The sequence below is a fragment of the Halyomorpha halys genome, unplaced genomic scaffold (genome assembly GCF_000696795.3).
Source record: "Halyomorpha halys isolate HHAL.00 unplaced genomic scaffold, Hhal_1.1 Scaffold42.1, whole genome shotgun sequence".
NCBI classification, from domain to species: Eukaryota; Metazoa; Arthropoda; class Insecta; order Hemiptera; family Pentatomidae; genus Halyomorpha; species Halyomorpha halys.
Genome location: NW_027114384.1, coordinates 565631 through 577151, shown reverse-complemented (window position 1 = coordinate 577151; position 11521 = coordinate 565631). Strand labels below are relative to the sequence as shown.

The window sequence follows — 11521 nt, the reverse complement described above, 5'->3', positions numbered from 1 at the left end:
ATGATATTTGAATCTGCTCAACATGGCCTTGATTCAACGGACTTGTTGACTGAAGAATGCGTACTGCCATCTTGGTTTTGTTTAGAATCACAAATTTATTATGGACAATGAAAATTGCCTAGCTTGCTTTTTGGATAAACAAAACAAATTAACAATCCTAAAATGATACATAAAACAAAATATATTAAAAACCCTTTATACATCAAAATACACTATTTACTCAAAAAGAGTATATTACAGTATACAATTTTACTTGGTTGATGATAGATTAGTGACTATTAAAGGTTTATATGAAGCTTGTTCGTTCTCTTCTCTCTGGTTGGGGTGTAGAATTACTCACTCATACTGAATTTATTTAGCTAAAAATGCTGTTGCACTCAGCTCAGACAGTTTAATTGTTAACTGTGTACTTTGTTCACATACTTGCATACAATACCTCTATTAGTTCATTGGTTTGCCAACAGATGTCAGGAGCTGGATGTTCTTTTCAATTGATTCATCATAATGTATAGTTCTTCCTTAAACAGCCATGACAGAAACTGTCACATCAACACCATAAAGCACACTACCTTCACCATGACAGTTACCTTCACCATCAGGGTAGTACCATTGCAATATCAGGTCAAACATATGTTTCAATAAATAAACATCAGTATCCGTCACAATAGTGAACTACTACTGCTACTGTCACTGAAGGCATGTTAATTAGTGATTTTTTAAAAACTTAGTTTAATTTTTAAAAAAATTACATCGGTGTCAGCAGATATTCTATAAATGTTGTTCAGGGGTACAGAAAGGTTGAGGACTCCTGACTTATCGTGTAATTGAGGTATCTTAATTATTGAAAACACCTTTGGTAGAGTTATAAATTGAGTGGAGTTTCTCTTGCCATAGTTATCAATTTTTTTTTATAACCATAATATTTCCCTATCTTTTATCATAATATATTATAATCTTTTACATGCATCAAGCCAATTATGAGATTGATTGCAAATGATTTGGGAGATCTTGTCTCCATGATGTAGATATTGAATAATGGATACCCAAACATAAATTTAAACTTAATAAATAGTTTCAGAATATCACTGAATTTTGAGTCATTCTTAAGTTAAGGTTCAAATTGAAATTTGTTTTATATTTTTCAATTTTAAACTTACAATTATTAAAAAATTTATTTTTTAAAAACTCATGTGTGATAAATGATAATTTAGATTAATACTTTCTTAACAATTGAGGTGGAAAGTAATTTTGTTTTCAGAGTTTCTATTTATAGTAATCTTGTTTATAAAATTTGAATTAGTTTCTGATTAAAGTTACGTCGTTTCTTTTTTAGACGATTCTGTTGAAGTAGCTAGTAAAATCAGTGTTTCGGAAGGGGATATATGGGATTTAAACTGCAACATTGTCTGTACATATTTGAGCGAGGAAACATTTGGTGTGGTCAGCACAGACGTTGAACTACCTGTGAAGTTAGTGTTAGAGTTAGCTACTCCTTCAAGGGGACAAGATATCAGTCTAAACTTTACAGCTACTCAAGTTGTTATCTTATCAGCATTGTTTTCAGGTAAGTCTCTCCTATTATTTTCATCCAATAATACAGTTAAAATCTGTTATCATGCCAGATAATCTGATTTGAGGTAAAACTGTTCACACTATGTACTTATTTAAATAATGGAAACTGAGAATGGAAATGGGTCAAACAATGTTTCCATAGTTATTAGATGAGTTTTGTAAGATTTAAACTCACTCTGAGAACAATTGTAAAATCAAATTCAGTGGAATAATTAACTAAGTTTATTAGAAACTTGAGCCTAGAAATGATCCAAAAATAAAAAAAAGTAAATATTGATAGTTACTGTATTTAAATTTGAAAGTAATAGTTGGTCAATTTAAATGCCATAATATAGCAGGTAATTTAGTAGGTAGGTCTGCACCAGTTTTAGACCTATCTTCTACACCATAACCCCTAATGAAGACCTGAAACTCAGGTCGAAACGTCGGCATAAAATAAATAAATATGGTTTTGTTTATTTATGTTGTTCTTTGCTGACCGCACCCCCTCCCCCCCTCCACAAACTTCTCCAATCGAAATTTAGGTTGATTTGATACATACCTGTGCCTAATAAATACAATGTATAATGTATGTGGTATAATCTATATTTCATAACTATCATTAATACAATATTTTTTTATAAAAGGAGGATGGGTCTGGGTGCGGTCTATGGAACTGAAATAGTAATTAATCTAATGTAAGCCAATGTTTTGCCCCACTTGGCAGAGTTTCGTCAGGGCTAAAAGTTATTTAAAATATGTGAAAGTTAATATAAAAATAAACAAAGTAAATTAAAGAAAAGAAACAAGAATTGAAAAAAAATATTAAGCAATTAATGGTAACTGAAATAATAACAAATAAAAAGTTGATAAAAGAGAAATATAAAAATAAGTACACACTACTAAGAGATGGAAATAAGAATAAAATAAAGGTCAAGAAAAATAATGAACAAAATAGAATAGCAACCTTTGTGAATGACAGAAATCTAATGAATGAGTTTGAGGCGGCAAACAAATTACATTACATTTGAAAGCAAAAAGGTATAAAATAATATTAAAGTAACATAATATTAGGAAATATAAGAAAATATTACATATAGGCAGATATTAATGATAATATTGTATGATAGTTTAATTACTATTCGAGTTATTTTGATCGCAAACAGACCATCTTCCTTTTATAAATTACACACGGTCAATCAATGATCTTTAAATATTTATTTTTAATTTTCAGACTATAGCGCTGACTCGTGGAATTCTACGAACAGCAACGAATATGCTGCTGGGTTTCGTTACAGGAATAATCCTTCAGTTACTTTTACACTCACCTTGAACAGGCCAGGTTTGAAGTATCGCCTCGAAGGTGATTCTGTGACTTCTCTTACTCTTCCAGTAATTCTCAGACCCATATAATAGATATTTATAAAATATGTTTTCTTTTTTTCCTTTTCAGCTTTGTGTATTTATAAATACAGCTTTAGATCTAGCTATAAAATTAGATTTTTTTTTTTAATACTGCCAGAAAAAGAACCTTCTATTATTTTCATATATAAAATTAATTTGTAATTTGTTAGTTGATGTCCCAACTTTCAAAAGATACTTTTAAAAAAATAGATAATTACTACACTTCAGATCATATAATTTTTTTTTAAGTTATCATACTTTTTAATAATATTTGAAACTAATTACCTTACATATTATATTAATATAGATCTTACTATAAATTTATTATTCCCGTGGGACTTAGTAATGAATGGATCCCTTAGATGTTAATAAACACTGAACCAACAGGTAAACATCGGTAGAGCAGACTGAAATGTAGATGGGAGGATTGCATTAAGAATGATTTAGTAGATTTAGGTTCTGTGGGGTGTCACTAGACAGATGTATATAGAGGACAATTTGTGGTATCAGCTTTTGGGTTCGTTAAGCCTTCATCATTATTATTATATTCACATAACTGTCATGAAATAGTTTTATTGAATTGTTATTGATAAAATTAGAAAAAAAAATTTCAAGAGCTGGGGTGTTAGCTGAAATTGCTCAGTCAATTGAAAATTAATCAGACTTCCTATTAGATTTAGAAATACGATAAGTTGTTTTGGTATTACATTAGTTTTTTTATTATATAACTAATTCTTTAATAAAAAAAAAATTGAAATGATTGTAAGAAGAAAGTCCAGGTAGCGGTCAATAAAGATATCAAAATAGTAAAAGAAAACTATTTATTTATTAGGTTTTTTGATACCTTTATTGACTACCACCGGAACTATCTTCCTACAATCTACTTCATACGGTCAACAATATTCTTCCAAAATATTTAAATAATTCTTTTATTTTTTCAAGAAAATTCTATAAAATTCATATATACTTATATGATAGTTAAGTGATATATATTATTAGCGGTGCCGGTTCGAATCCGGCCTGGGACGTTGACTTTTTTCATTGCGTGGCGGTCCCACAAAATGAAGAACTTTGACCCCCAACCATAGTTAGGCAGTATAGGACTCCAATGGGAGTCTTGGCCGAAAAAAAAAAAAAAAAAAAAGATGTAAGAGAAAGAAGAAGACTATTTGAGGTGTGGGAGTATAATAGGAATGAATAGGATGAATCCATTTATTGTCATTTTTTATTTTTTTTTTACAGTTTTCCACACTATTTGGTGCATGCTTACCCCACCAGAAGTGCCCTACTTTTTTGTCACCTAAGAGGTGTTCCATGAGCATTTATCTCATGTTAGACGATTTGTACCTTTTATTTTATATAATTGGATGTGATGATGACAAAAAACTTTATGATTACTTTCAATGCAATATGAAATTAAAATTGCAAATTATAGCTCTTCCATCAGGGTATGAAGAATACAGATTTGGTAAAAGTTCTAAGATCTCCTTGCCTCGGTTCATGATTTAAAAAAAAAAACAAAGAGGTGTCAAGGTGAGCATGGCCAAGTGAGAAAAAAAAGGATGTCATGTTAGGAGTGTACTGGTGAGAGAAAAGCTGAGTCTTACCGTTACAAGGAGGCCAGAGCTAAAATGAACTGAGTATAAGTGGGGAAGTAAAAGTGGGAGTAACATAAACAAGCAGCAATAAAAACATTAAAGGGTTAACGGAAGGTAGACTAAGGTAAAACCAATATTAGAAAAATATAGACTTTTATTTCCCAATATGAGCAAAGTGGCCAGGGCTACACCTTTCCTGGATTAACCTCTGAAAACTTATTAAATCTAATATAATTTCACATTTAAAGATAGGGGTTGAAATTCAAATAATAATAAATCCCTGTAATAAAAAGACAATATTTCACAAAATGTATACATTGTTTAAAAACAACAATTTGTTATAAATTGATTTATAAAGATATTTTGGATATGTGACCTAGTTGTTATTTCTTTATTAGATTTCATTAAAATATAAAGTATAAAAAATGAACTTGAAATGATGATAAATAATTCATATATAAATTAGTAAAACAATTTGAGAATGTAGTGAAAATTAAACTTTATAAAAACATTATTTGTATAATGATGTGATTCTGTAATATTTATTTATTATAAGTTATAATTATTTAAATCTCTCATTATGCTCATATATAGTAGAGGTTTTTTACAGGTATGTATTCTTGCGAAAAAGCTGGCTTCTAAACACCTCAAGTCAAACCAGTATTCAGTAGGTCTTAATGAACTTTTCAATGCTGTGGATGAAAATATTCGACTTCGAAACATAATGCGTGAAACGGAGGTAAAGTTATATGTTGATAATAATTTGAAAAAATATTTTATGATGTCATAACACTCGTATATCAACACTTTCAAGTATGAAATTTCAGACAGAACTAAGACTTGGAAGTGGTCAAATGAGGTCTGCTCAACGACGTCTCCTCAGTAAAATGAGAGATAAGACACCCTGCGATATGAAACCATTAAGTGCTCTTATTGCTTACACTCATGAGTTCTTGATGGATGCTGCTCACAAGTTGGAAGGAGCCCAGATCGTATGAATTTTGATATAAAATATCCCTCATTAGAATTAATATAAATCAATATTTTCCTTTTTCCAAATTTTGTTGACCAAATTCAGCTGAAGGGAATGAACACATCCTCAAATTTTCCAAATATATGTCAATGCTATATTATTTTTATCTTAAGTAATCTGATTTGAGAAGCTGAATTATGACAACAGTCCATTAAGTGAAGGCAACACAAGCAGATATTTGTTCATAGAATAAATAATACTAAATAATGTATAATGAGATTACAGTAAATACAAATATGGGCATCACACAACTTTCATTTGCCACCCTACTTAGAGTTGAAATCATAGCTCGTCTCAAATTTGGCTACATGATTATTCACAATGGTTATACTTCTCTTTACTGTACTTATACTTATTGGTTTGGTAAAAAAAAAAAAAATGTTATTACTATGTTTGTGTGTTTCCATGGTTGTTATGACAATAATCAAAAAGTTATGACTATTATTATAACAACCATGGAAGCGTGATGAAATTTTCTCCTTTAGTTAATCATTAAATTTTTCATATTTTATTCTATCCATTTTTTATAATCATTAATAATGAAAGATTGTGAACTATTTCAAACATCAAACATTGACTGTACTTTAGAAGAAAGCTTTTTTGGACATTCGGCACTTAAGCCCTGTTAGATTACCTTGATGAGGAAAATACGTAGCTGATATTAAATACGACTTCATTATTATGAAAACTTTAATTTAAAGTATTTGCTATTTTGGAGAAAAATGGATGATCGTGTATGGTGAAAAATTTCCAGTCACATCTCAGGCATGTACCTACCTTAATTAGATAATTTCAGTTTTTTTACAACTTTTCATTTCTGAGTGGCTCTTCACAGGCCATTTTACAAGACTTGGGTTATTTGAATTCGGAAGACCTTTAAATGTATACTTCCATTTTATAAAAAGAAATTTTTCACGATTGCAATAGTTCTCCATACTGTATATTTCATATGTAGGTAAGTGAAAATAAAATTGAGTTTTATTGAGAGTTTTGGAGTGACGCAAATATATATCAGTGAACAGAACCCTACTGTTGCCAAATATCTTAATCATCGAAGAGGAAGTGGGAGAGGAAACTTATTTACAATGTTTCTAATGGATCTGTTATTGAAATTAACATGTTTTATAGGATCTTAACAAAAATAGCCACATCCTTGCAAATTTACTGAAGTTTACATTTACGATGATAAAAATGACTGGAACTGTTTTGGACGATGAACTAAAACAAGCTTATGAAGCCATTTGCAACACTCAGCACTTGTCTGAAGATCAGGTTAGATTTTAATTTTTATTGGTTTAGAAAAAACTTTATTTTTTGGAAGATTGTTGATTGACTGTAATTAAAAGAAGGAATATGGTCTGGGTGCAATCAAAATAACTCAAATAGAAAATAAACTATGTATTATGAGCTGTTTTGCACCACATTGCAGGGCTAAAGAAGATGCAAACAACTAAAATTAAGCAATATAGTAAGATTTACTTAATTTTAGTTGTTTGTATCTTCTTTAGTCCTGCAATATGAGTCAAAACGACTCATAATACCTTATATTTTTATTTTATTTTATTTTTAAAAAAACTTATATTTTAGGGTTGGGCAGAAATAACTCAGTTTTCTTTGAGTCATTTATTGAAAACTACCCTTGCGAGGTATGATAATAATTAATAGATTATTAATATAAAATTATAAGATAAAGATTCAATTATATACAGATATAATTGAATCTTTATCTTATAATTTTATATTAATAGATTATTAATATAAAATTATAAGATAAAGATTCAATTATATACAGATATAATATAATAATACAAAATAAATACAAGTTGACTACTTAACCATTTTAGATCAGTAAGAGACCAATTCACTCCCGATCCACATGCAGAAGTTGTAACAAATAGTTTTCAATTGAAAAAGAAGATCGCTATTGTTATTGACAGGCTGTTGAGAGGACATAGACCAAGAGAAGACAGAGGTAATATTTATAATAATCAATTGAACAATATTAAACTAAACGTAGGCACTGTTTTAATTATTAATTTTATTCCTAAGTCCCACGGGTATGTAGGGTTTTACATCAGGGTTTAGTGAAAATTAGTGAATTAAAAAATTGGATGGAGCCTTGGGTAAAGTTTTTCATTTTGTGGAACTACCACGAAATGAAAAACTTTACCAACCACCATGGTTAGAATAGGTTGTTGACCTCTAGATAATCCTTTAGTATGTCAGAAATAACCAGGAAGGAGGTCATTAAAAAAAAATATATTGGGAATTTTATTGTTCTGTTAAGTAGCACCAAACTTAGATCATATTGGATGGCTTAGCCGAAAGAAATTCCTAAGATTATAGTCGTTAAAGATTTGGGACTGCATATTGGAAAATCCTCAAAGAATTACATATGTAACTATTCTTCTCGACAAGTTTAAAAATATGTATTTTTAATAAATTATAATTTCAGGTTTATTACCTCAGACAGATTCATTTATTTTATTTTTTTATATGCATATTGTAGCTTTCAGTACCTAGTACCATATTCATCTGTACTTTAAAATAAATTTTAAAACAAGTTATTATCACATATTACCACAAAACTAAATTAAAATTTTATGTAGTAAAATAATACATAAAATTGTAATTTAATTTTGTGGCAATATTTAATAATAACTTGTTTTCTAAAGTGTTAAGAATAGATGAATATGGTGCTAGAAACCGAAAGCTACAACATGTATAAATAAAAGAATTAGAAATGAGACTGTCAAAGGTAATAAACTGAAATTAAAGATAACAATTAAAACAGTCTACTGACAATAAAATTATATATTTTTCAAACTGCTCAGTTTTTGAAATTAATCTTTTATATTATTTTATGTCTAGCGGTTTCTCCTATAATGGAAGATGATGAAGAAGGAAAGGAGAAGCGAACTGATTCTCTTTATGACGAATTAGGTAATTTATTATTTCTAATTATATTTATGTCCATCCATGATTTAATAACTAAATAAAATATTATATACCTCTTAAATTAATAATATTTTGTTAAACATTATATTAAATATCATTAATATATTAAAAATAACAAAATTTGTTTACTTTAATTAATAATTACCTTTTAACATTGGTATAATGCTTTGAGTTTTAAAATAATCCCACTTCATAAAATATAGAAAATCGTAGTTAATTATTACCCAAAGAACAGTCGTTCTTTCGTTACGGTACAGTGTAAATGAATGAGTTATTGACTAGTATCAACAAAATTATAGAATCTTGTATAATTTTTATCTTTTCTTGGAAGAAATTGCTCTTTTATTATTTCTTTGATTTATCTTAACATCTGAATAAAGTTTCGGACAGTTTTCCTTCTACCCAGTTCATCATTCTACAAAAATAAAAATTATTGAATAATTGAGAGCTATGAGGAAGCTAATTGTATTTATATATAAATGATTTTATATTTCTATTATGAAGACTGGGATTAAATTTTTCATCTTCTTAAAACTACCTCAAGTATTAGATAAAACATGCAACATTTCTTTTTTAATTTCCACTAAAGTTTCACATAGTATGTTCTACTTCTTAGCTTTTCAATTATGTATTTACAAACAAATATACCATTAGCCAAAAAACTAAAAAGTAATTAGTAAATGTAGAAAAACTATAAAAAGCTTTGATTAAAAAGGTATATGAAAATGAAAAATAAAAAATATGAATTTAGATTGATTAGACCAATTAATTTTTTCTTTAATAACTAGATAATATAATATAATAAATAACAAATTGAAATTCCTACTAATCTCAACGAAGTCATGTGGAAGAATGACGGGCCAAAGGTGGACTAGGAATCCAAATTAAAAACATTACTGAACGCTCTCCATGAAAGGCTTATTCTAGATAGACTTTTATGCAGTTACTTCCACTGGTTAATACTATTCCAAGAATATTTATCACTTATGTTTACTTGTTTTTTTTTTAATTTTGAATTTGACTCTTTATATGAAGAGAAGATGGTCGAGGGCGTGGTCAGCAAAAAATAGACAAAATAACAAAACACCTATTTATTTGTGTTTATTGGCACAAATATATAAGTATTTTGTTCATTTATTGGGAAAAACACAAATCGTGCAAAGCTGTGGAAAACTCCAAAAGGTGCAAAATAAAATTAGTGTTATTTAAATGTCTTTTCTGTGATTCCTATTTCTGTTGAGAATTAGTGGAATTTGGAGCTGGGGTACAAAAGATACAATTGCACAGAATCCAGTATCCAGTTATGACAAATAAGAAAACTTTTATGATTAATGTAAAGATAAGAATAATCTTGAACTTATTTTCTAGATATTGAGTATGAAGGGTTGTTTTTTAACCTGGGTTGACATATGTTGATCATATAATTTAAATTAAAAAGTAAATAAAAATTAAATTGGTGGCCCAATCTAAAGAAAAAAAAATTGTAAATTGATATATAACTGTAAAACAAATTGTGTATGTATTAAATTATACTTAAATAACTTATAATTAATTTTAACTTATTTATTTGAAATTCACTATATAATTTTCAAAACTGTTGGATGTGCATTATTTTTAATTTTTGTAGAACAATAAACTGGATAATGTTCTATGATAATCAAAACGTTGTTAGGGTGTTAAAATATATTAAAGAAGTAATAAAAAATAAATTTCTTCCAGAATAAGAAAATAAAAATAATACAAGGGCCGCCCATAGCTCAGTGATTAAAACAGTCTTACCAATTTGATGTCTATTGGTAGTGCCAGTTCGAATCTCGCCTGGGGCGTTGACTTTTTTCATTGAGTGGTGGTTCCACAAAATGAAAAACTTTGACCTCCAACAATGGTTAGGCAGTATAGGACTCCAATGGGAATCTTGGTTAAAAAAAAAAAAAAAAAAAGAAAAAAAATAATACAAATTACTGAAAAACCATTTTAAGTGGAAAATTGAAATTTACAATTAAATTATAGAACCTCTAGACTAGAATGAGAAATCTTTAATTAGTTTCTTAAAAATTTTTTTTTTATTCATTGAATTGTTCCCTGAAATTTCACTAAGGTTATATATTTAACAATCACAAAACAAATGAAAAAAATCATACAATTTTGGATTTTTTTTTTCTAATAAATAAGATTTTATATTTACCAATGGCTCAATGTAGTACTTATAATATAAAATTTGATCTTTTGTCTGTTTTTATTGGAAAATATTTATTAAAAATATATAGTTGTTAAACAAATAGCTAAATTATTTTTTATTTTATTTCATGTATGTTACTTGCATTTCAGAATCCGAAGAGATTAGAAATTTACTGAAAAAGTCGCAGCACAATCTGGATCACCTATAAAGCATTCGACAGATTGAAATAAGAAAACCAGAAAGTTTCTTGTCTAACACCCTTAATCAGATGAAAGATAAAACAGAAATTATTTCCTGTCTTTGAAAAGTTCTGTTCTTGAGATATAATGGTTTTTCTAGATAGAAAAAAAAACAAAAACATGTGATAGAAGAAAGTTTGAAATTTAGTTAGCCAAAGATTCAGTTGAGGATAAAAGTAAACTTTATATATGTGATATAAATATAAGAAAAGGATACATTTGTAACGTTGGCTGATAAAACAACATATCTCCTATCGTATCATATTTCTTTGAAAACTTTTCAGTTCACTTACATAATACTAATGTGTCATTTTTTGAATTAGTTTATCGTAATAAATGGAGTCCATTATTTTTGCAACTGTGTTTTTGAATATCCTATTTTTTTTTTTTTAATGGGTAAATTTTATGATGAACTAAAAGGAATTGGTAAAAGTGTGTAATTGGAGCTTCAGTTTTAGTAAAGACAAATTTTAATAATTTTATAAATTTCCTTCCTGTGTCGAACATAATTTTATTGAGATACATTTTTTAGCAGAATGTATCAATCGATATTTTATAA

General features: G+C 28.1%; 1 protein-coding gene across 2 annotated transcripts in view; it reads left to right on the top strand.

The window, feature by feature from the left end:
• BBS9 (Bardet-Biedl syndrome 9) overlaps positions 1-11320 on the top strand; it is a 20150-nt gene extending 8830 nt beyond the window's left edge. For both annotated transcript variants that reach the window (XM_014432906.3, XM_014432916.3), the window contains 9 exons: positions 1334-1564; positions 2786-2943; positions 5164-5292; positions 5381-5545; positions 6715-6858; positions 7174-7232; positions 7431-7558; positions 8458-8529; positions 10873-11320. In XM_014432906.3, the coding sequence (XP_014288392.1) occupies positions 1334-1564; positions 2786-2943; positions 5164-5292; positions 5381-5545; positions 6715-6858; positions 7174-7232; positions 7431-7558; positions 8458-8529; positions 10873-10931 (1145 nt within the window). In that variant the 3' untranslated portion in view covers positions 10932-11320. The remainder of the gene's footprint in view (positions 1-1333; positions 1565-2785; positions 2944-5163; positions 5293-5380; positions 5546-6714; positions 6859-7173; positions 7233-7430; positions 7559-8457; positions 8530-10872) is intronic.
• Positions 11321-11521: the final 201 nt, after the last annotated feature.